A 25448-nucleotide genomic window follows, 5' to 3' on the forward strand; every position below is an offset into this window, starting at 1 on the left:
ATACAGTCAAATAGTGCAGGAGCAGAGGAAATAGGGCAGGCCTGGGAGAGGGAAGGGGAATATAGCAGAGAATCTTGGGACTCTCAGGTTTGGTGATTTGGGGAGCCATGAGAAACAAGGTAAATATTTCACTGATGAAAGGAGCTAGTGAGTAAGAAAAGAAAAGGAGAGTGAGGGATACTCTCTGGGGTACCTGCTCTACCAGTTCACTAAATAGAGTGAGGGAGGGCAAGCAAGTATGGTCCCACAATAAATGGTCCCCTAAGTTAAGGCCAGCCTTTGCCCCTTTGCATTCCCATCCTCTCAGCCACTGACATTCAAACCATGCCCTTCTATTCCGGCGCAATGAACAGATTTCACACGACTCAGAGGCATACCTGAAAGCAGCCTCTTTCTTGGCCCACAGTCTCTTAAGACGTCCTAAAACAAAAACAAAAACCCTGCATGGAGCAAAAGAGAGACAGCATCGCCCCCTAGTGATGTGAGGACTATCTTGGTAGACTTCTGGATGCTTTCATGGGCTGCCCAGGTAGAGGCACAATGCTGGAATGGAAACAATCTCCTTAGAAACTCTATCACATGGCACATTTTGTCAGATAGTGAGTTCCCCCAACATCATCACCATGTCCCCTCCAACCCTCCCAGCCAACTTCCAACTCCTGAGCTAGACCCGTCTGCAAATGCCTGTTTTGAAGACAGGTTGCCCCTATAAGAAAACATGTAGCAGATTAGAACTGGGGAGGAGAAGAGAACTCTGATGTCTTTGTTTCCATTTCAGTCCATTCTGCCAAGTTGAAGCAGACTGATTTTCATTTGTCTTAAATCCAAAGGAAAAAAAAAAAAAACCTACCTCTTAAACCAAACACCATCACATATGTACCCCTAAGGAATAATGAACTGCCTTTTTAGGCAAAGGAAGAAAGACCTCAAGAACCATTGCCAAGCCCAGGGTGCATTAAGAAGGCTGGGAAGAACTTTGTTGACTGAGGAAATGTCTGGGTCTCCAGCTCAAAAGCCAGGAGAGTAACATGAAGTTCCAAGTGCCTAAGTCAGTGAGGTCCCCACTGAGTGGCACTACCTGCTTTCCCTGGAGCCCTCGACAAACAGGCTATCTTCCCTCTGCACTGCCTCTCTGAGACTATCTGAAGCTTTGCCACCACACCGGGGTCACTCCCCTCCCAGCAGTTCCTCTGCCACTCATGAGAGGAGGGCGGGCACCAGAGGGTGGTCAGGGCACAGCCAGAGCAGCCCCTACATCAGAGCACAGAGCCTGGAGTCTCAACTCACCCTGGCCAACACAGAAGCAGGGAGGGAGAGAGGCAAAAGGAGCCAGCCTGTTTCCATAGATACAGATTTCAGTTGCATTTTATGACAGCCATGCCAGGCTGCCTGGAGAGGCATTGTTTGGATGCCTGGGGACCTGCTCAGAAGGAAAATAAAGAAAGAAACAATTAAAAAAAATATCTAAGTGGTTTTTCTCCCAGTTTTGGGTCAAAAGCCATATCTGCCCTCTAGGGAGCTTCACATTTAGAGTTAAGAGAGGAAGGTACCTGCCTCCCTAGAGCCCTGGACTGGCTGAGCAAAGCTGGCTATGAACTGCATTTACCACTACTAGGAATTTGGAGGATTTAGAATTCCCCTTCTGCTTTGTCAACACTCTTCTCTATCCTTTGCCAGCTCTCACACTTAAGGTAAAATGGAACTTGTCACCGCCATATCCCCCTATACAGTTTGGAGGGGGCACATTTGAAACTCCATAGCTGTGATAATGTCATGAAGGTTAGATGTTTCTTCCCTAGGGCTCCCACACCCTCTATTTACATGTCCAGAGTCCCTTCCTGCCTGTGAGACTGTAAACTGGCTTTGACCTATTTTGGTGGACTATCTAGAGAAAAGGGGACTATCTGTAAAGAGGCTGGCCTCAGCAAGTCACATCAGCAGCACAGAAGTTGAGAGAAATCCCAGCTTCCTCAGTAGCCACAGGACCTAAGGAAGTACAGGACCCTGGGGTAGCAAGTCTTTGGGAAATGGGCAGCCTCTTCCCAGTGTCACCTTGGAGGGTGGGAAGGAGCATAAATTGGCCAGGGACCTAAGCCTCTTCAGCTCAGCATATCACAAGTGTAAGCAAATAAAGACCCCAGTTTCAGGGGTTGGAGGTACCATTTCATGGAAAAGACTTGGGATGAGGCAACTGGAAGGCAACATCCTACCTCAAAAGTATGCCCTGGCACACCTTGGCAGGTAAGTCTACTGCTTAGGAAGTGGCCAAGGTGAGTGAAAGAGTGTGACAATTCCATTTCTGTTTTTAGGGGAAAAGTAAATCTTCTAGTTTTTTTTTTTTAAGACCTCATGCCCAATGGTCCAGAGGCTGTCATGGTTCCCAAACACCGTGCTGGCTGAGGACTGATTACTGTGTCTGCAATTACAAGGAACAAGAACCACCTTCCCACTTCCCAGCCTCTTTTTTCCTGTGGCTTTTTCCTCCTGGAACCAGGTGGATCCCTCCCCAAGTATTTGCCCATTTGAGAAAGTTCACCTTCATTAACCCGAGGAGCCCTATCCTACCCATCTCAGGGACCCTCAAAAGAAAAAGAGAATCTGGTCTCAGAAGAGGAAGAAAATATAAAGAGATTGTGTGTGTGTGTGTGTGTGTGTGTGTGTGTGTGTGTGTGTGTGATTTCTGGCAGAGGTCATTTATAGCAGGGTCCTTACCTTTAGGTGCAGCCTGAGCAGCTCTAGACTCCTAATCCCAAATCACTGAAGGTCACTGTTGAAATTACTCTTAGAAGCAGGCCACATCTGGGGCTTCTCTTACAGCTGCCATACAATCCACCCCCTGCCCCACCCCTGTGACCTTCATGATGGCTACTGCTGGTGCTGGTGCTTGTGCTTTGAGAGGACAGGGCTTACCCTGATCTCCAGCCAGCAGCTCAGCCTGGAACATGGAAAGAACTCCCCTTGTTCCTGGACTAAAACCATCCACTCCCTGGAACATTCACCTCCCTTTCCAACTGGTACCTCTTCATCTCCTGCCATCTCTCTATCTCTCTGTTCATCATTCATTCATTTATTCATTCCACAAAGACTCAATGAGTTCTCTCATTTGCCTGGCCTTCCTAAAATGGATATGAGAAAGACACATTCCCTGCACTCACAAATCTCATAGACTGGTAGAGGAGAAAGACTCAGGAATGCACTCTTGAAATCTAACCTAGATGGGGCAGAGAAGAATTCCTGAAGGAGGTAAAGCCCAAACTGAGCCTTGATGGATGTGTCAGAGCCCGGGAGGGAGGTTCAAAGTATCAGGGACTGCATGGACAGAGGCATGGAGGCAAGAATCAAGGTGCCATGTATAGGGAATTGAGGATATTACAGCTGCTAAGGGTCAAGAGCAAAGTTATGAGTGGCAAAATATGGACTGGAGTATAGGCAAGCTTCAGACAGCAGAGGATCCTCTGTGATATGATAAGGATCCAAGCTGCATTCTGTATTGATTCTTAGCCTGAGAGGCAGAACTACAGGCACATTGCTCCCCCTTGATTTGAATGACGTATTTCATACCTTTAATTCAGAGTAAGGTTGAACTTGAAATTAAAATGTTACGCAGAAAAAAAAATTAAAAATTAAAATAAAAAGCAAATAAAAATTTTTAAATGAAATAATGCACAGTATCTCTGCATACAATAGCAAGCTACAGAAAAAATTGACGTATGGGAAGGACATGATCAAGTTTGTGTTTCAGAAAGATCTCTCTGGCTTCTGGGCCCTACTTGGAACCATTCCTCAGGGCAGTCCGTTGCCTAAGAGAAGCTCTGACAGCAACAAATGATTTATAGCAAAAATGAAAGCTTCTTTGTTACATCTGTAATAATTGTTGCTAAATATATTTCATTCATAGGGGAAAAAATGAAGTGGGGATCCCCTTTCAGGACTTGGACTTCAGACCCATGTTCGCCAGCCGTCTGTGTTGATACTGCCATCTAGTGGTGTGGGTGCAGCATAACCCCCCTGAGGTACCAAACTTGCTTCTCAACAACCTTTTTGTCATGTTTATTTTGTAAAATTCTGTATTCTCTTATTTAACCTTCAAAGCAACTCCCAGGTATATCTCATTGTTTATCCATGTTACAGTGAGGAAACTGAGGGATGGACAGAAAACAATACTTGTTGTGAGTCTTCCTTGGACTGGGAACCATGGTAGATGATACACATGAGATTGACACCGTCCCTACTTCAACGACGGAGAAACCGAGTCCCTGGTGGAGAAACCAACCAGACTAAGCCACAGACTGAAGTTTTCCAGCTGCCAGAAGCATGTTCTTCCCAATGAAACTGGTCAGAGTCAAGCCTCTTACTTAAGTCAAAAAGAAACCAAGTGGTAAAGGATTTAAAAAGAGGCAGGCTTTTTTTTTTTTTTTTTTTTTTTTGAATTTCGGGGTAATTGGCCCAGACCACAAAGGAAAGGCAAAAATAAAAAGAAATAGAAAGAGGAAAAGATGTCCTCCCCATAAAAGAGTAGACAATATGCCTGTGAAAAAGAAAATAATAATGTTTATCCTCTCTCTCCACCCATGCGTGTGGTATCTGAATAGAAGTACAGATTAGGCATCCAAAACCATAAAGAGGCAAAACAAAACACCTCCAGGAAGCAAAATGACACAGCCGATCCTTGGGTTTGGTTTTCTGATTTGCAAATGGAATGGGCCCTGGAAAAGGATGATGATGATGAAATCTGTGGCCAAAGGTACCAAGACAATGAATGCAATTTACATAATTTCTTTCTGATTAAAATTAAAAGTCCATGATAGCCAAAACTCAGAGAATAGGCAAGGTTCATATTGTTCTGACAATTCAGTTTTTCAGAGATCCAAGCTTAAATGCTGAACTGAAATGGAATCTACTCTGGCAAATTTCTTTCCTAACTGGTCTTCTGAATTTTAATGAAATGTAGAAGCCTTTCTAAGCCAGGCACAACGTGGAGAAACTGCAAGTTTTTTCATGACAGATTTGATTAGATAAAAATATAAATCCCCTTGTACAACAAAACACACAAAAGCAAATTTACAAGTCATCATATGAAAAAATGTTACAATTCTTATGACAGAGAAATATTAGCCATAGTCTACAAAAAGAGTTTATAAACCAACAAGGAAAAGGCAAATAACCACCACCACCCCTCAAATTAATAAAGGATAGGAGGAGTAGGTGATTCAGAGAAAAAGAAATGCAAATGGCTAGTAAATATATGAGTCATCCGATAATCAGAAAACTGCAAATTAAAATAAAGAATATCTCCTGTTCGTCTGTTGTCAAAAAAAATGTAAAGAGGGACAATAGCTGGTGATGGTAAGGATAGATCATGAAGTGCCCATTCACACGCTGTACTGAGTGTATAGTCTGGCACAGTCTGTTTTGAGAGTAATTGGTACTTACTGACTTTTAGGTCACATCCACCTTTCGAGCAATCAGTTCTACCTCCAGGGATACATCCTCCAAAACTATTCCTACATTTGCCCCAAAATATGTACATATAGATGTTTATCATTTTTTGAAAGTTTGTAATAGGGGCACCCAGGTGGCTCAGTGGTTGAGTGTCTGCCTTCGGCCCAGGGCATGATCCTGGAGACCTGGGATCGAGTCCCGCATCAGGCTCCCTGCATGGAGCCTGCTTCTCCCTCTGCTTGTGTCTCTGCGTCTGTCATGAATAAAGAAAATCTTTTAAAAAGAAAAAAGAAAAAAGAAAGTTTGTAATAGCAAAAAACATGTAATAGCAAAAAACAACCTAATGTCCTCCAGCAGAGAACAGATTGAACAAATTTACAGGATGTCCTTACATGGAATACTATTGCAGGCATTAAAATGATCTATACTGGGATGCCTGGGCGACTCAGTGGTTGAGCATCTGCCTTTGGCTCAGGTCATGATCCCGGGGTCCTGGGGTCAAGTCCCACATTGGGCTCCCCTTGGGGAGCCTGCTTCTCCCTCTGCCTATGTCTCTGCCTCTCTCTGTGTCTCTCATGAATAAATTGATAAAATCTCTTAAAAAACTGTACATATACGGCAAAGCTAGTGCGATATATTAGGCATATATTGTTATGTATATATTAAGTGTACCTTTAAAAAGCAAAAAGCATCTGGAAGGACACACACCAAACTGCTAAGCGTAGTTGCAGTGACAAGAAGATAGGAAGAAGGAGGTAAGCAGGGATCTTTACTCTTTATCCTGCATGTCCCTACCTTGCTTGACTCTTTTCATTGTACAAGCATTCATGCTATACGTTTGTCATTTAAAAAAATATATGGATATGTACAAAGTGAATTACTGTATTTAGAATATATTTGCAGTTATGTGGGGTTTTTCAGAACAACAACAAAAAAAAACTTTTTTAAACACCCAAATGTTAAGTGATTAGCACAAAGACGGGAGACCCCAAATGTTCTGAAAGGTCAGCACTGTAGAACTGATTCTCATAATTAAAGGTGACAGCATGGACAGCCAGAGCAAACATGGGCTTTGGAGTCAAGCAGATCTGGTTCCAGTACTCACCCTGCCCCTTTCTTTCTGTGACCTCAGGAAAATTACTTAACCTTGTGGAGTCTCAGTAAAATGCAGACCAAACTGCCCACCCCTTGATGTAGGTACAACTGCCAATACCATGCATGAACAAAATTTTTTTCTCCCCTTCTCATTTATGATATTATATATGTAGGATGGGCTTATATGGCAGCTGAGAGGGAACTGCAGGGAACTCCACAAGTTGTTTGTTTTCTGGATGGACTCAAAGAAATGTTTCTAGGGCTTCGCAGGGGAGGCAGGGTGTTGGGAAGTGGGGAGTGGGAGAGGGCCATAATACAAACATTTTGGGCACCAGGGCCAGCACAACCAATTCTAGTAGCCAGGCCTACCTCAAGCAGTGGTTCTAAAATGTTAGCATGCACCAGAACCATGTGAGGGCTTTTTAAAACAGTTTACTATTCTCCACCCTCAGAGTTTCTGATTCAGGATGTCAGGTAGGGCTCGCTCCCCTAACAAGCTTCCAGGTGATGCTGCTGCTGCGGCTGGCCTAGGGAACCCCAGTTTGAGACCCACTGACTTACAGCATCAATAACTGCTCCCACCCCAGTGAATATGAGGCTGCATCAGCCTCTTTCCCTACACCTCTTCTGGAATGTTCTCCCTGCACCCCCCCCCACCCCAGGCAGCTAGAATGCCAGGACACTCCCTAGTCTCAAACCCAGCCAATGGCCAGTTTCTGCAGCCTGAGTTCTCTCATTAAGGTGATGGGGCAGCTGAAGAGAACCTAAGACTTTTAGTGGGGAGAGGGGAGGCATTGGCAGGAAGGGGTGAGTGCCGAGAGGCAGATCTAGCCCTGGCCTGGGTCCTGCTTGCTCTGCGTGCTCAGCACAAGGACAGGAAGTGTGTCCCCCTTCTGCCTAAGCAGATTGGAAAAGATAACTTTGTTAGCAGGAGAAGCCAGGGCCAGGGGTCGTGCTCTATAGAATTGGCACAATCTGCTCTCATGCATGAGCTGCTCTGTTCAATAGAGTGCCCGGCCTTGTCCTGACAACCGTCTGTGCGGGAAATCCTCTCCCCAGTGAAAGTGACCCCTGTCCCCCACTCCAGCCCATCCCTTGCCCCTCAGGGCACAGGAGCCCTTGAATCTCAGCCAAATGGCTGTGATGAAGAAGAATCTCTGGCTCACAACCAAACTGGCCAGGGAGGAGGGACAGACAGGGCCACAGCTTACCTCCAGGCCTCTCCAGGTGGTGCAAGCAAGGAAAAGTGTTGATCCCTCTGCTGGTTAAACAAAGAGCCCTGGCTCTCCTTCAGGTGGTAGCCAAACCTTGTTCCTAATAGTGATGACGGCAGTTACTCTTTAGCAAGTGCTCACTGAATGTCAAGTACTAAACTCAATCTTATGCATATTGTTTTATTGAATCACGGTGCCTCTTGCCATTTTTCACAGGAGAAAACAGAGGAGGAGCTGAGGACAGTCAGGTGAGCAACGCCAGGTGCCGATTGGGGTGGGGGGTGCGGGGATGGTGATGGTGAACGGATCTCATTCCAAAACCTGGCATTTCATGGTTTCTCTGTTCCTGTTCCTAAAAGACGGAAGCCACAGCCTCAGGTAGGCTCTGGTAGGCTCAGGTAGCCTCAGGTAGGCTCTCGTAGGCCAGACCCCCCTCCTCTGCCAGGCCCTTATCTCCTTGAGCAGACGGGCATGAGGCTTCTCTGTGCACTCGGTGCACTAGGCATCACTGCAGGGCTTGTGCTCCATCCAAGTTTGTGCTCCCAGCACAGCACCAGGCACACACTGACAACTTCACAAAAGCTTTGCGGCAGAAGAGGAGGGCAAAGTTCCACGTTGGAGGCTGGGTATCTCATTTCTTGGTATCATCGAAGTTTTAAAGATGAACAAACCATATGTAGATGAAATAATCAAGAGACAGAAATTACATTTCCCAGCCGATCCTGTCTACACCCACTGTTTCAGCCACACCTAGCCTGCCTGCTGCTGAAAGGCTTGGCCTGGCTTGTTCTTCCCACTACACCCTCACAGAGCTCTCCCTCACCCTCTTTATTTTTTTTTTTTAAGATCTTATTTACTCATGAGAGTCACAGAGAAAGAGAGAGGCAGAGACATAGGCAGAGGGAGAAGCAGGATCCTAGCACCCCAAGATCACGCCCTGAGCCCAAGGCAGACGCTAAACCACTGAGCCACCCAAGTGCCCCCCTCACCCTCTTTAAAGTGTGCTCAAACCTCACCTGCTCAGTGAGGTCTGTGTGAGAACCACCCCTCTCCTCTAATTGGCTCTCTCAATCCCTCCCATCCCCTCCCACCTCCGAACTTTTTCGTTCCGAGGTAGCTCTTATCACCTCCTAACCTACTGTGTAATTCCCTGAGTTATTGTGTTTAAAGAGAATCATCCCCTCCCCCCATCAGACCATCAGCTCTGCTATGGAGGGGATTTTTGTTTTACTCACTGATGTGTCCGAAATACCTCCTACGGTGGGAGCTCAGAAAATGCTTGTGAAGTGACTCTCCAAACATTGCCCACGAAGTCAGAGCCAGGCCTCGACATTCAGGGAAATGACCCAATTCACCCACAGCCCCTGGCCCTGGGTTTCTCAGAGACTCATTCTCCCTTGCACACACAAGCAGCTGAAAGAGAAAGATTCTGTGCCTCCTAATTCCAGTCACTGAGATTGACTGATAACAGTCCCCTCGGGCCCCATACAGCTGTCTGCCTGCCCTCCTGCTCACAATAGGATTTGCCGGGTTCTCCCTAAAGAGGCTTGCTGCTTAGTGAGTCTATACCCCTACATAGAAACATCCAGAGCCATGGAAAGTTCCTGGGCCTCAGAGCTGTACCACAACCTCAGGATGTCATTTCCACCCTGAATTGGTTTCCCCACCTGTAAAACGAGGGATGGAGGCCCACAATTTCTTCTGGTCTTTTCCAGTTCTGACATTTTCCCTGTGGGAGGGGAGCATGTATGATCTTAATCAAGCCAACCCATGATCCTGGGGCACAGGACACAGACAGATTCAGAGGGGGGAGGAGATCACAGTGAACATAACTAACAACTGGACAGGGATTCACAGCATTGCATGGGTTAGATCAATAGCCACCATCATTATTATCAATAGCCAACACCACCTTTTCACAAAAGAGGAAAGGAGGTCATTATCATCTCTCTTCCATAGATAAGAAAACCAAGACACAGAGAGACTGAGCAAACCGCTTACAAATAGAAACTGAAAGGGCCCCACCCAGAGCCAGGCCTTCCCACTGAAAATCCAATGGTCTCCCCACACATAACTGTTTCACTGCTTCCAAAACATACCTTGAATAGAATGCCACTGTTAGATTATCCAAAACATCAATGCTCTAATAATCCATACTACAGAACAGAAAAGTGGTATTTGCATTCAAATGTGGTTAGACCCCGAACTCTAGAGCTTTATTTACATCAAACAATAGAGCCACCACAAGAGGACTTCCTACTGAAAGACCTGAAAAACCGACTCTAATTGCTGCTTCAAACACCTCTCAATAACAGATGAGCCTAAGATGATCCTCTCTCTCATTTTTTTCTTTCTTTCTTTCTTTCTTTCTTTCTTTCTTTCTTTCTTTCTTTCTTTCTTTCTTTCTTTCTTCTTTCTTTCTCTTTCCTTTCTTTTTAAGAACTCATTTATTTATTCATGAGAGACATAAAGAGAGAGGCAGAGACATAGGCAGAAGGAAAAGCAGGCTTCCTGCAGGGAACCCAAGGGACTTGATCCAAGGACCCGGGGAATCACACCCTGAGCCAAAGGCAGACACTCAACAACTGAGCCACCCAGCTTCCCCTCCCATCTCTTTCAAAATGTTCCTCGAGAGGTAAGGGATTGAGTGTGTTTTCAAAGACTACAAACAGAAAAAGTGACAACAAAAATAATTCAATCAAGTGGGCACTATTAGCAGAGTGTCTTCAACACCAACAGAATAAATAAGCAAAGAAAGCTAGATTTGTCCAAACCTGAGAGACTATAGTTGGTTCAGAGCCGTGATGACATTCTTTATTTTTCCAGACTCAATCACATCCTCTATGACCATCTCTCACAAAATGATGTCAGGAGGTGGGGCTGCTCTATCACAAGCCAAGTTAGCCTGGAAAGCCCTAAATGAGAGAAACTCATTTGAAAAGAAGTCTGTAGTTTCTGGAATATCTCAGAGAAAGCACAAGCTCCAGGAATCAACATTTACCAAATGCTCTCAAAAGAAACACTGGGTTTCCTTCCCTCTCTCCTCTGACTTCTTGCCTCACTGATATTGGAGAACAGCCTTGGCCAGTTGTTTTTAAATGAGGGATTCTCTAGAAGGCTCTGTCCCAGTTAGAGTAGTCCTTCAAATTTGAAGTCTGAAAGAAATCAGAATTCTAAAGTAAGTAAGATAGTGAACATTATAATACAATTGGAATTGGAGACTCATACAACTTTGGTACCATCACCCTTCCAATAACCACCATCAAAATGTAATATTTCCATAACACCAGAAAGGACAGGAAATGAAGGTTGAGAAGAGGCAAGCACTCAGATTATTTTTTTCCGGTTTACTCTCAAAGTTGCCTTCCACTTAGTAATCATATATTATAGATTTCCTAAAACAATCCCAGTTCCAACTATTTTTGCTCCCTTATTTCCATACATAAACTTACATAATAAGTTTGGGATTTGGAAAATGTGGTCAAAACAATCATTTTTCATATCAATGTAATGGTCAGTCCCAGACAATGGGAAGAGGATGGGCCTCGGGGAGGCAGAGAGCATACATTCATGCCCTCAGAGCTAGCTTCCCGAACATCATTCCTCATTAGGCCACACACAGGCATTTCATCCCGGAGCTTCTTGATAATGTAAACCTCATGCCCCCATTTTGCAGTTGGAGGCATAAGAGTCTAAAACTGTTAGCTGACCCTGCATAATCAATCTCCCTGACTCTGCAGCTTCTCAAAAGTATTTGTAATTATGAGTAAAACAAGGTGGGAAATATTCTATTGACAAATGGCACCAGAATTCTTCGGAGTATTAAGGCTCCTTTCAAAGGAAGAAACTTTGAGACACAAGAACAAACCCCGAGTAGAGGATGATAGATCAATCTTTGTAAAGGACTTAACTGCTCTTTTTGGGGGGAGGAGGCGCTTTGGCACAGTCTGACTGGGGGCAGGGGGATGCACATAGGTGACCTCTTACTGTCCCTACCTAGGGATTCTCTAAGCTGACGATACTGGGAAAATTGCCCCAGCCTCAGGCCCTCTGGAGAGAAGCCAAAGGTTTTCTGCAGTAGAGGGCCAGTCTGCTGCTAAAAGACACTTTTGGAAGCTACAGAAGCCCATCTAAGCTTTCCCACATCAGCTTTTCCCCACCCTCCTCCCCTCTGTGCCCAACACAGCTCTCCCATTCTCTCTCTCCTATTGTTTTCCAAACATCCCTCCCTTCATAAAAGCTGTCTGGCTGGGAGCTTAAAATATTGCTGGACAGTAAAACCTACCCATCAGTGCCAATCCAGTCATATCTGCTCAGTCATGCAGCACAGTAGGGGCGGGATAGAGAAGTGGGAGGTGGGCTTTTAGGTGCCAAAGGAAAGAGGCCAAAGTTGCCATTTTGCTGCTGAGCGCCAAGAGAGAAAGAGAGCGCATATTTCTCCGGGGGACCCTACTCCTACTGGCAAGTTTTCCTTGGGTTATATTGGTCTGTAGCCTTCCCCCCTGCAACCCCAGCTTCTTTTCCAGCCTAATCTAAGGGCCATATCTGGGCTTCTATAAAAGGAAAAATGTTGTCACTGAAGTTCAGTCTTGGGTTGGACAGGCTGGACTTAGAGTCCAGTTCTGAAAACTCTCTTGGAATTGACCTAAGAGTTGGCAGAGATTTGGGAGGGAAAGGAATGTAGCAATGGGGAAAGGGGAAGGGAGGTAGATGCCCAAAATTTAACCACAATTTGACTTTTTTTTAAGATTTTCTCATTTTTCAGAATGAATTAACATGCATCCAGGAATCCTGAGGGACACAGAACAAGTATTTCGTATTTATGAGTTTTGCACTTTTTTCACTTGACCTCTGTGATAGGAGTAATAGTAAAAACTACCGAGGGCTGTGGGTGTAGAAGGCTTCATGCTCCGCATTTTCAATGTTGGAGCATTTAATGTCACACAAGAACTGGTCTAGCTGAAGACCATAAACGTCTTCCTGGGAGCAGGCTCTGTCGGCCCTCTTGGAGAGCCGCTCTTTAAAGTGGCTGCTCTAGAGACATGAAGGGAAGTACATTTACACTCTCTTACCAGCCGGAGTGGTAAGTGGCCATCTATTCCTTCAGAGAGCTGGTTAACAAGGACGTAAGTGTGTCATTCTGCCTCTTTGAAGGCAAGAGAAGACTATACTTTACTGGAAATTGCCCTGGGCTTGAAAAACTGGAAGACCCAGGCTTACATCCCTGTTCTGCCCCCAGCTGATGAGCCCCTTTGGCAGACTTATTTAACTTCCCAATCTGCCTTCCTGTTAATGGAGGCTGAATGTGCCTGGTTCACGTGTTCTCAGTCATTCTCTAGACCTGTCAGTTCTGGTCCAAGATGAACCTTTCAGCAGCCTGTAATAATAATGTAGTAAACTATGTAGTCAATTTTTCACCAATTTAAATATGTTTGATTTAAAGGACTTTTATTCTGAAAATACGGCTTTTCTACTTTTGTAGTATGAAAATTCCCCATTTACAAAACGATGGTGAATACAGACTATAGTCATAATTAGTGATTTATTTTTTAAAAGATTTTAATATTTACTGAGAGAGAGAGAGAGAGAGCACGCAGGGCAGGGGAGCAGTGGGAGAGGGAGAAGCAGACACCCCACCAAGTGGGAAGCCTGATACAGGGCTCCATCCCAGGACCCTGAGATCATGACCTGAGCTGAAGGCAGATGCTTAACCAACTGAGACACCTAAGCACCCCCATAATTAGTGATTTAATATGTTTCTTATTTTTATGTCCTTGCTTGGCAAATTAAGAGTTGGTAGCCCTATGTTGGTCACTCTATTCTGTTGTTCTTATACTAGTCTGTGAAGTCCAATTCTGAGAACCACTGGCCTAGTTCACATGGTTGTTATGAGGACTAAAACAAGAAATGGAAGAATTATAAATAGACAAGGGGTACTCAAATACAAGGCATCATTTTAATCATTACTTAAAACTGTAATCCTCTGGTGGGATATTCTGGCAGATACCCTGAGGGTGGAGGCTTGACCTCCACTGGTTTATTTTCTATCTATAAACAGATCTATAAAAGATCTGTTCCTCTTTGAAGAAAAGAGAAATATTCTTCCTTTGGTTTGGATTACTCCCTGCTCCAGTGGAATGAATAGCTTGTTTGTATATACTCTGATCTGACTTGCTTTAAGCATAATTTTCATTGGTAGAAGTCAGGGACCCAACGCACTTACCGTTAGCACCTCTAAAGCTTCTCTTAAAAGCATAGATGGTCAGTTTCAACAGCAAGGAACTGGAAAGATTTTGTCCTAAGTTATTTTCTCTCCTTCTATTATTATGAAAAACTTTGTAACTAGACATTAAAACACACACATGCACACACACACACACATACACATGATCAATCCTGGTATTGGAGGGTGGGGTGTAGAAGAACACAGCTGTGTTTGGCTTTAGTTTGGAAATTACCGATGGGGTGGTCAGGAGGCTCTTCATATTCCATGAATATACGCCATGACATTACCTATCAAGAATCATTGACCTTCCCTGTTTGTTTATACAAAACAGTCCCTTAAAACAGCTAGTTTTGGATCAATTTACTATCTTTTTTTTTTTTTTTTTTTGGCATTTAGCATTTCTTTGCAAGTTCTCAGTCTCCCCACTGCTAACTCCAGCAAAGAAGGCTGCAGTTCCCTAGACTTTAAGTAGTACTGGTACTACATGTGTGCTATATGGTACTACATGAGATTGAGAATTTCAGATTTCAAACTATTAATGTTGGTCCCATGCACCGGTATTTATGAAGCACCCACTCTGTGAAGGTCTTTGTTTTGTGTCATTATGATTCACAGAAGATGAAGACAAAATGATCCCTGCCCTCCAAGAGCTTTTGATTCTCAAAGGCAGAAACAAGACTGATAGACATACAGTCCTGAGAGTGTGTGCTTACCCCACACATTCATTAGGTACATAAGTGAAATACACACAGAAACCCCAAAGGACTAATATAGTACAATACAAAGACCATGTCAAAACTGAGTTGATGTATCAATGAGGATAAGACATTAGCAACACTAGATTCAGAGTATGTTAAAGCCAGACTTGATCTTATAGGAATAAGTTATACAAATTGTTGTTTTCACATGAATGTTAGTTTGAACCATGTGATAAGAAACTTGGGTTTTTCTGGCTCTGCCACCAAAAGGATTTATGCCTTGGCTGTTTACCTGATTTACCTGTTTACCTGATTCCATCTGCCAAAAGGCAATGGAAATGGCTGCCTCTCATTACAGAGCAAGCACTAGATTTAAATGCACTTGGAGGAGTGTTAATAGTAGAAATGTAACTAGATGCATGTGACTGGGATTCTGAACAGCTGGTTCTGAGTAGAGGACCCTCTCCCACTCTCAGTCCCCCATTCCCAAGAGAGCTACAGGTGCTCTTGCCTGCCCAGGAGGAGAGAAGCTGCTGTTGGATGCCCTACCTCATTGGGAGTTTCTAGGGCTCCAAGAGGAGCAACACCCTCTGCTCTTCAACTAAAAGCAGACAGCAGTCGTGCATACCCTGAGAGCACAGGTCAGGCATTGCTCATGCCTGCAATCACTGTCTGCCACCAAATACTGTCTGGCCAGGCTCCAAATGACAGGTTGAAAGGTGGCTTTAAGGTGCCATTTTGTTTATCTTTTCCTAGCAATGAAAATCACACCTAATTTAAGATACCGCTTATCATCACCCATTCAACTGTCTAACAAATTTCACTCTCATTTAAAAGTGGGCTTTGCCCCTATGAGCTTCCGATCCCAAAGGGTGGGACATGACTGAGAGAAGCCCAGAGTAGCATCTCCAGCATGAACTCTTGCCCTGGTCTAAGAGCTGTGATGAGGAAACACTGTAATTCTAGAAATGTTCAGGCTGGAAGAGCACCTGCTACAGGCTGAGGTGGAAGGGGTTGGTTTTTTTTTTTCTTTTTTAAAGTATATATATTTATTTATTTAAGTAATCTTTACACCCAGCATGGGTCTTGAGCCCACAACCCCAAGATCAAGAGTCCCATCCATGCTCCTTGGACTGAGCCAGCCAGGTGCCCCAAGGTGGAAGTTCTGATCATAATCCTTCATAGATTAGCACATATTTGCACTGGGTGAATGTCCCAGTTTGCACACCCCTGTCAGTTCAATCCCATGTGCATTAGTCATTGCTGTTGCTAGGGGCGTTATATGCTGTCATGTTTAACGGTATTTTTTTTCCTGACCAATTTTTAGCTCTATTAAAATATCCTCATGTTACAGATCCGAAAACCTTTTCATTCTGTGGGACACTAAAAGCGTCTCAGTGGACCTTCCTCACCCTATAACATGATTCCTCCCTGAAGCACTCTCCCCATTCTTTTGGATTTTTATATTATTATTATTATAAAAGAATATTGCTGTTAGTTTGTGAAGCTGTTAAGAATGGTTTCCAGATGTCAACCTAGAGAAGAAAAAACATAAATTAAGAGTCCAGGAGTTGCAGAATTGTGTAGTTCTGATCGAAAGCAATGTATCTCCAGGGTGTAGTGGAAAGAACAGACTTTGGGACCAGGAAGACAAAACTGCTGCTATTTAACCATCTGATCTTAGTTTGTTTAACCTTTCTGAACTTCAGCTTTCTCATGTGTTCAAATCAAATTGGTTAAACATGTTTTGAGCTTTCACTCAGCTCTGGGCTCTATGAGAGGCACTGAGTATGCAGCAGTAAATAAAATAGGCACAGTCCATCGCCTTATGAAGATTATAGCCTAGCAGTATCAGATTAAATAAAATAATGTAATGTCAGAAGGCTGTCAAATAGATGTTGAAAAAATATTTCTTTCCTCCACTTCCCTCCAAACACAGGATCATTATACATTACAACACAGTCAAAAGTAAGATGGCTACAGACAATTTTACACATCCTAGAATTTTGGTGAGGGCCCAAACACCCATGGTATAGGGTATTCTTTCCTCAGTGTGCTTCTTGAAGCTTAGTTTAGCTTGTGGTCTTGATTTAAATCCATGTAAGCATAGGTTTCTATTTACGGTCAACAGTGAACTCTTATTGGGGTGGAATTCAAGGAATTATATCTATATTGCCTCATTTATCCTTTCAGACCACCACTTGCACAGTGTCCAAGAACAGGTATTAGCGTTAAACCCACTTTGCAGATGAGGAAGCTAGTGGAAGCAGATTCTTGGGGCGTTCTTGACTCCTCATCCTAGCCTACACAGAGGAAGCACTCCACAGGAGCTGTTTCGGTGCTCAAGCACATTCTGGCAGCTCAGAAAGGAGAGGGACCCCGAGCGTTAGCGAAGAGGGGCCACTGGGGATGGCACCGTGGCCGCTCAGCTCTTGCCTTCTCCCTCCTCCAGGTGGGTGAGCAATGGGTGACTGGAGCTTCCTGGGGAACATCTTGGAGGAGGTGAATGAGCACTCCACAGTCATCGGCAGGGTCTGGCTCACGGTGCTGTTCATCTTCCGGATCCTCATCCTGGGCACGGCCGCCGAGTTCGTGTGGGGGGATGAGCAGTCCGACTTCGTGTGCAACACCCAGCAGCCCGGCTGCGAAAACGTGTGCTACGACGAGGCCTTCCCCATCTCGCACATCCGCCTCTGGGTGCTGCAGATCATCTTCGTGTCCACGCCGTCGCTGGTGTACGTGGGCCACGCGGTGCACCACGTCCGCATGGAGGAGAAGCGCAAGGAGCGCGAGGCCGAGGAGCTGTGCCAGCAGGCGGCGGGCGACGGCGGCGACAGGGTGCCGCTGGCCGCCGACCAGGGCAGCATCAAGAAGGGCGGCAACAGCAGCAAAGGCGCCAAGAAGTTCCGCCTGGAGGGCACCCTGCTGAGGACCTACATCTGCCACATCATCTTCAAGACCCTCTTCGAGGTGGGCTTCATCGTGGGCCACTACTTCCTGTACGGTTTCCGGATCCTGCCCCTCTATCGCTGCAGCAGGTGGCCCTGCCCCAACGTGGTGGACTGCTTCGTGTCACGGCCCACAGAGAAAACCATCTTCATCCTGTTCATGCTGTCGGTGGCCTCCGTGTCCCTCTTCCTCAACATCCTGGAGATGAGTCACCTGGGCCTCAAGAGGATCCGGTCTGCCTTCAAGAGGCCGGTGGAGCAGCCCCTGGGGGAGATCCCTGAGAAGTCCCTCCACTCCATCGCTGTCTCCTCCATCCAGAAAGCCAAGGGCTACCAGCTGCTGGAGGAAGAGAAAATTGTGTCCCACTATTTCCCTTTGACCGAGGTCGGGATGGTGGAGACCAGCCCACTCTCTGCCAAGCCTTTCAGTCAGTTCGAGGAGAAGATGGGCACCGGGCCCCTAGGGGACCTGTCCCGAGCTTACCAAGAGACCCTGCCTTCCTATGCTCAGGTGGGAGCCCAGGAGGGGGAGGGTGAGGAGCAGCCGGTGGAGGAGGGGGCCGAACCAGAGGTGGGGGACAAGAGGCAGGAAGCTGAGACAGTGAGCACAGAGGGGCAGGAGACCATGGCTGTGCTGGAGGGGGAGAAAGCCGAGACTCCCGAGGTGGGGAAGGAGGGCGAGAAGGAAGAGCTGCAGGCTGAGGTTTCAAAGCAAGGGCTGCCCGCAGAGAAGTCACCTTCACTGTGTCCAGACCTGACCAGGGATGACACCAGACCCCTGAGTAGGCTGAGCAAAGCCAGCAGCCGGGCGAGGTCAGACGATCTAACCGTATGAAGTGGTGCCAAAGAAAGAAAGAAAGAAAAGAGGACACCCGAGCTAACATAGGGCAAGATGAAACCTAAAGACACCACCATGATTTGAGTCTTCTGTCCCTCCCCTCACACCCGCCCCTGGTTGGACAGGCGCTGCGGGGGCACAGTACTTGCTGTGCAACTAGGAAACCACATTTCCCATATAAAAGGATGACCAAGATAAACCCATTGTGCCATCAAAGTTCCCAGTCTCGAATGACTGCCCTGCCCCTCTACCCCAACTACAATGGGGAGCTCTGCTTTCATCCCCATTTCTCCATAGAAATCCCTCCAATCAGAACTGTGGTTGCCTCATAGCTTTTTGCCAGTCATGACTCAAGCTCACTAGCTCAGCCAGATTTTTATCACCCCAGCACTTCCCTAGCAGACACCACATGATCACATATCAGAGGGGCCCAAACTCAGATGCCTATGGGATGCAGGCAGCTGCTTTAACCTGATGGGGTGGACCTGTTCTAATGCCACGGGACGTCTAGGGTTGTGAAGATTGGGGGGCTCTGCTACTCAGTACCAGGCACTGATTACTAGGCAGTGTTACCTGACTGTCTGATTTTCCCAGAGAAGCCAGAAGTCCAAACTTTTCAGTGAAATTTTTAATATTGCCAACTAATTTTTAAATATGCCGTGTGGGCCAAACAAAATGTGTACAAACCAAATTTAACCTATGGGGCACCGATCTGCAAGATCAGCCTATACTGGTGAGCCCAGCTTTCCTATGGAATTATTCATATTATTTATGGCTCCCAAATCTCATCTCACCATTTTGGAGTGTTTGGTTAAAATCATCAGTCCAGGGGATACCCAATATTCTCACTGGCCTTTCTTTTGGGTCACTGTAACCCCTGGGTTCTGATTCAGTTTTATCCCTTGAATTGGTGGGGATTCTGCCTTGGGTACCATAAAAGAAAGAGAGCAAGACACTCCCCCTCTCCCTGAACTGAAAGAGCCTTGTGAGTCTGGTCACAGTTTTCTTCCCTCTCCTCTTCCAATATCAGCGGTCAGCCTGAAATCCACACCCCCTTTCATCAGGGGATGGGAGCAAGCCAGTCTGAGCCAGCAGATAACCTGCCCACTGGCCTGTCTTGAGGAGAGTCAGCTCTCAGGCCTTACCTAGACACAAGATGTGTACAAAGAGGACTATCACAGTGATACTAGGGAGAGCCTCTTACAAAGTGGGAGCTCCAACAGTCAGAATCCCAAAGTCTAGTCCCAGACCAGGCCTCATCCTGGAAGGGTCATAGAGACTAAAGGTAACAAGGGGGATCTCGAAGTTCTCCTACCCCTTACCCTCACAACCAGCCTTCCTCAATCATAGAGCCCAGTCCAGGGAAATCCTCAAGTATAAGTACATATTCCACACAGGGAGCAATTTTTACCTGGAGCCAAACAGTTCCCAGAGCTGTGGGACAAAGTGACAAAGTGAGAACCAAGATGATTTCTATAAACCAGAACTATGCTTCATGGGCTGCAGTGCCAAGGCTAAGGAAGGAGGGATAGAAACCAAAATAACATGGCAGAGATCTGGACAGGGGACTACCAGGGAATCCAAAAGAAGTACCCAGAAAACTGCCTTCATTCTATCTTTCCCCCAGCCAATACTATCCCAAAGTACATGCAGATCCCTTGTGCTACCCTCTGGTTATCCCCTTCCTTTTTTGATAATCATTCTAGATATGCTTTTCCAGAGCAAAGCCTCCCCCAAAACTATTCCTCTCCAAGTGACAATATTCCCATTCCTTAGTGCCCCATTCCAAAACAAAGTGGTCTAAAAATTAAATTCATCCTAAGGTATGATTGTTTGATAACTACTCTGGGAAATTTTACATTTTAAAAGACAGCCTAAAATGTATTTTACCTAGGTTAATCCAAAGTGACAAACTTTCAATGAAAGAACGTATCAGGCAGGGGGTAGTTGAAGAGAAGAGATACATTTTAGCTCAAAGAATGTGACTTTCTTTCTGGCCACTGCTGGAATCTGCCCCTTGCCATCAACATTATTCCACCCAGACCTTCCGGATGATGAGACAAGTAGCACAGTCACAGGCCTCAGAGACTGTGTCACTGTACTCACCCCAAAGGCCACACTATTGCTCCTACAGTTTTACTCCCGAAGACTCATTTTTAAGAAGATATAAACTCAGAACCTGAGAATAACTTATCACCAGAATGGAGTGTCCTGTCTCAACTAGGACCTAATCCGAAAGAGAAAAGGAAAGGAGAAGTGCACCCTGCTCTAAGTGAAAGCTGCTTGGTGCTGTTTAGAAGCGGTTGCAGAGGCATGGGTGAAGGCTGCTGGTCTCCTTGTCTGGGCTGGAACAGAAGCCTGTGAGTGAGTGTATCTCCTTGGATGAAGCAGCATCCTGCCTCACTGTCTGTACCCACCCCCCACCATGGAAGTTGCCATTTTTCCTATTAGTCTTCCCAATAAAAGAGGAAGACTATTTGGGGAGAAATTGACCCAGGCATCAAGAGACCAGGATTTTTTTTTTTTCTATTTCTGCCATTTAGTAGCTGTGTTACTGTCATCCCTCTCTGTATCTTGGTTTTCTGTCTACAAACTCAAGATGGTATTCATGACCAACCTACCTCCAGGGGTATCATAAGGATTAATGAGTTGGCTGCCAAGTCTAGAGGCTGCTGAGTGTTGCCACTCCTTGAAAGATTCCTCTAGCAGCAGGGAGACCAGGAAGAAAGGGAGGTGGGTGGTTTCCATCCCACCCTCTCAAGCTGCCTTGAAGTTACCTAGTGAGAGTTTCTCAATATGGAATAGACACTCTAGAGATCAGTTTTCTCAGAGAAGCAAAATCTGGACCCCATGTGTTTAGTATGAACCTGAGGCTCTGTGATCTTGAGAAATGACTAGAGGACAGATTGGTGATTACTCTCATCCTCTGGAAAATGTCCCAGGTTCCATTCACAGGCAGCTGTGGGTCCGTGAGTGCTCTTACCTATACAGCTGGATTTCTCAGTGTCTGTTTTGAGGCAAATAATTGTGACTGACTCAGGATTAAAAATCCCACCCTGGGCTCCATTAGATACAGCTTTAAATCCTACTCCTGGTCCTTTCCTTGTTAGACTAAAACCCTTATGGCACGTAGACCTGTTGATAAAAAGAAGCAGTGGACAGTTGGATATCCAAAGTATAGCTCATTCCAGAGAAAAAGAGCCAGTCACTTACTAGCAGCTATAACACCTCCATCAGGGGAGGTCTGTGACCAGGAGGGACAGAGTTACTTGCAGTTCAGTTAGAAACTTCAAACCTGGCTCTGTAATCCCCAGGCCTAGTATTTGGGGCATCAAAAAAAAAAAAAAAAAAAAGCCTATCTGCTTTTCACCATGACTTCATCACTTGCCATACAAGTGACACATCCAACACAAAATATATAAATACTCTTAAAGGTCAGGTGACCTGGGGATAAGATTTCCCACAAACAATGAAGTTCAACTCAGAAGTTTGGCCGCCCCTTGTGATTCTCAGGACCCCAAGATGTCACTTACCTGCTCCCAATGATAATCTTCCCTAGGTTAATTGGGGGTAGCAAACGTTGCCCCTCCTTCACAAGATGGAACAAGTGGATGTATATCCAGGAAACACAATGAGCATACTAGAAGAAAAAAGGGGGTGTTTTTAAAAACTCATTAATTTGGAAATAAAAGGAAAGGGAGGAAGGCCTTATCCAAATTTGTAAGAAGTCCTTACTGTTAAACGTATACTGAAGCAATGACACTCACCACTTTCAAATACTGCACAGATTGTTGACTAAGATCTTGACAAAAAGTGAGCTAATAAATAAAGTGAAGGAAGCAAATGAGGGGGGATATGGTCAATATTTCTGTAGTCCTGAATTCCTAAGAATTACACTATGAAAACAGAACATTTTTAATCATGCAAGAATTCATTGTTCGAGGTGGTGCTACAGATAGTCAGCCTCCTAGGGCTCCTGTGTGGAGATACACCAGCCCCTGAGACCCTCTCTGACTCATGGCAGAAGTGACCCCCTGGCTATTGAAAGAACTATTTGCAGGAACTCCTTGGTTTAGCCATGTGGAAGACCTGGGGCAAGGCTAGTGTGGGCAGTTGTTCTTCATGAGTTCCTGAGGAGGGTCATCAGGTCATGGTCAGGGTGAAAAGGCAGCATACCTCCCCCACCCCAGGAGATCCCATCCCACTCCACATATTTCCTCCTCTCTCCTTCCCCAGATCCAAATTATCCCCCCATGTATACTGTGTACAATTGACCACACAACCCAAGTTAGCAAAGTTTAGACAAAAAAGATTTGCCAGGTTAGATGGAAAACTCCTCCACACGTAAATGGAATCTGTAAAACAAAGTAAATGTGTGCCTAGAAGTGATACTGAATAGTCAGGGAGGCTTTCCATTCTTGTAATTATCATATTTTAACAAAACGTGTAACTGGGAAGGAAGGAGGAAAAGGAAACAAAACTCTAGGTTCTGCAGTTAGAGAAGATGAAAGGAAGATGTTTATGAAAGACAAGTCACTCTCCACTGCCCTAGACACTGCAGCTCCCAAAGTTGGCCACCAACGTAGCAGTGGGATATACCATAAGCTCCAGTCCCACTTTCTTCTGGAAGTTCTTGCTCCAGGGTGGATAAAGAGAATTCTGGAAGAATACGTGAAGTTTCCTGGAGGGAAAACTTGATGGCTTTATTGCCTTTTTCTGCAAAATTTTCCATCTATGATAGGATTAGTAAAGACTCAGCTAAGAAACACGTTCATAACAAACTTCCTAGGGAAGTCCATGGCAAGGGAAAGAGGCATTATTGGGATTGTGTCCTGAATTCTCCAACCCTCTGCATTGTTATGTTAGAGCTAATAGTCACATGTTAGACTGTTACAAAACAAATAAAACTAACTTGACTTTTCGCCATCTTTGTTTTTTTCTTTTGACTTGTCAACCAAGCTAGACTGTGAAGAGACTGCTCCCCTTTCTAGTTATTCTTCCTTTGGAATTAAAGGATTGGGGAAAAAGAAGACTGAGGACTGGGGAGGGGGGCAGTGGTATTCTGATAAACATTCCACAACCTGCTCTCTGAAGAGTAAAGAGGTCCTGGTGTATAGTGTTTGCACTTTCCTTGGTGTAAATGTTCCTACCATTGACCACTAATTTCAGGCTCCCAACATGATGTCGCTGAACAGACAGCTGAGGAGAGATGTATAGTAACACAACCTTATAAAATATTTCCATCTTACCATAGCTACAAATAACCCATTAGGACAGATAACAGTAAAATAATTAAGAAGTGATGAGCTTTGAGTATTTATTACCCTGTGTTTTATATTTAAGTTTATGTAGTTTGTTAATAATGACTGTACTTAACTATTGGCTCACAAAATTCCAGGAAATTTAGCAAATGATTCTTATGGGCCAGTATAAGTCAGTTCCAGCTCACCACTGGGTAGAATGGAGGAGACTCTGATTCAGAAAGAACATGAAAACTCTCCTTATCAATTAGATTTGGTCACTTCATTCTCTCTCTTTCTCTACACAAAAATCAGGAAAAATAAAAAAGTATATACTTGTTTGGCCTTATGGGAAGAGGCAGAAGAATAGGGTTTGTTCTCTTCCATGTCTCTGACAACTATAGGAAGAGTTGAAATTACTTATTACAGGTCAAAATAGATAACTCAAAATAAAATTGGCCCAAAAATTCTTCCTGGGATTTACCATGTCACTTCTCTGCTTAACATCCTTCAATAGTTCTTCATTATATACCCAATAAATTCAAAATTCCTCAACACAGCTTACAAAGCTTTTATAACTGACTTCAACCCACCTAGATAGTACATCTGTTTTAAACTGTTCTCCAATCTGTTCTCCCTTCTCTGATAATAACATCTTGATTTTATCTGGGGGGAAATACACTTCCTCAGTTAGAGACAGTCTTGGTAGAGCTCTAAGTAATGTTTATCCACTTCTTCTGGTCAAGGCTCAGGTCTTTTTTACCCAAAGGGGCCAATCATACCCTCTTCTCCCTTGAATGCAGATCTTGAGTGAAGTAACAGAGAGACTGCAATTTGACTGGAATTCATTCATCTTGACAGAATCCCCTTGAACAGACCCACAACGAGTTCCTGCTTACTTAGATTTCTGGGCCATGCCTGATTTCTCCTTTTTCCAGATCCTGGACACTAGCCTCCCTTCAGTTTGCTGAATGATCCCAGAGTCTTGTTTGTTTGTTTTATTTAGCTTAGCCAAAATTATTTCTATTGTTTGCAAGGCCTTGATTGTCATACCAGCTTTGTAGCCTCATCTCTCACATCCACCCACATGCATCTGTGCTCCCAACCTTCTGGAACCATTGGCCTATCCTTAGTATAGACAGGCCTGGCCCATGGTGATGAATGAATTCCATGATGTTTCAGGACTCTGCCCTGGCCTGCCTTTTTCTCCATGGTCAGCTCCTTCTTACTCTTCAATATTCAGCTCAGTTTTCTCCTTCTTTATGAAATTCCATGAACTTCTCACACTACAGTTAGCTGCTCCCTCCTTTGTGATCCCTCAGTATTTATGTACACTTCTACCATAGAGTTTATCAAATTGTTTTATCTCCTTTTCTCTCATCTGGCTGCAAGCAATCTTAGGATAGAGGTTTAATCCTATGTAACTGAATATTCTTTACTTAGCAGAGCTCCTGGAACATAGTAATGTTTGGTGAATGCATGAATGAGGACTGAGACATCTCCCATGCAGGAAGGAAATAATTGGCCAAGTGCTCCCCATTACCAAATGGGACGTACTGTAAGCTGGCACTACATAGGAATATATCTGAGGAAGCGATTCCCTAAAGTCCCAGGGGTTCCAGGCTTGAAAGCAAGCAGGCTTGCTTTGTCATAAATAAAGGAAGGAGGGGAAAGAGATTTTTATCTGAATTGCTGGATGTCATCACCCAGAACAAACTTGGAAGTCATATGCTGAAGACAGCAGTCA

At 44.8% G+C, this 25448-nt stretch overlaps 1 protein-coding gene across 17 annotated transcripts in view; it reads left to right on the forward strand.

The window, feature by feature from the left end:
* GJA8 (gap junction protein alpha 8) overlaps nucleotides 1-23385 on the forward strand; it is a 70117-nt gene extending 46732 nt beyond the window's left edge. For 9 of the 17 annotated variants that reach the window (XM_025453271.3, XM_025453275.3, XM_035700856.2 and 6 more), the window contains 4 exons: nucleotides 3899-4013; nucleotides 4132-4335; nucleotides 7968-7999; nucleotides 17128-23385. In XM_025453271.3, coding sequence (XP_025309056.1) covers nucleotides 17139-18458 — 1320 coding nt within the window. In that variant the 5' untranslated portion in view covers nucleotides 3899-4013; nucleotides 4132-4335; nucleotides 7968-7999; nucleotides 17128-17138 and the 3' untranslated portion in view covers nucleotides 18459-23385. Of the gene's footprint in view, nucleotides 1-3898; nucleotides 4014-4131; nucleotides 4428-7967; nucleotides 8000-17127 lie in introns of those variants that run through there. The other 8 variants (XM_049095624.1, XM_025453277.3, XM_025453278.3 and 5 more) reach the window with 4 other exon arrangements.
* The last annotated feature ends 2063 nt before the right edge of the window (nucleotides 23386-25448 follow it).

The sequence above is a fragment of the Canis lupus genome, chromosome 17 (assembly GCF_003254725.2).
Source record: "Canis lupus dingo isolate Sandy chromosome 17, ASM325472v2, whole genome shotgun sequence".
Classification (NCBI taxonomy): Eukaryota; Metazoa; Chordata; class Mammalia; order Carnivora; family Canidae; genus Canis; species Canis lupus.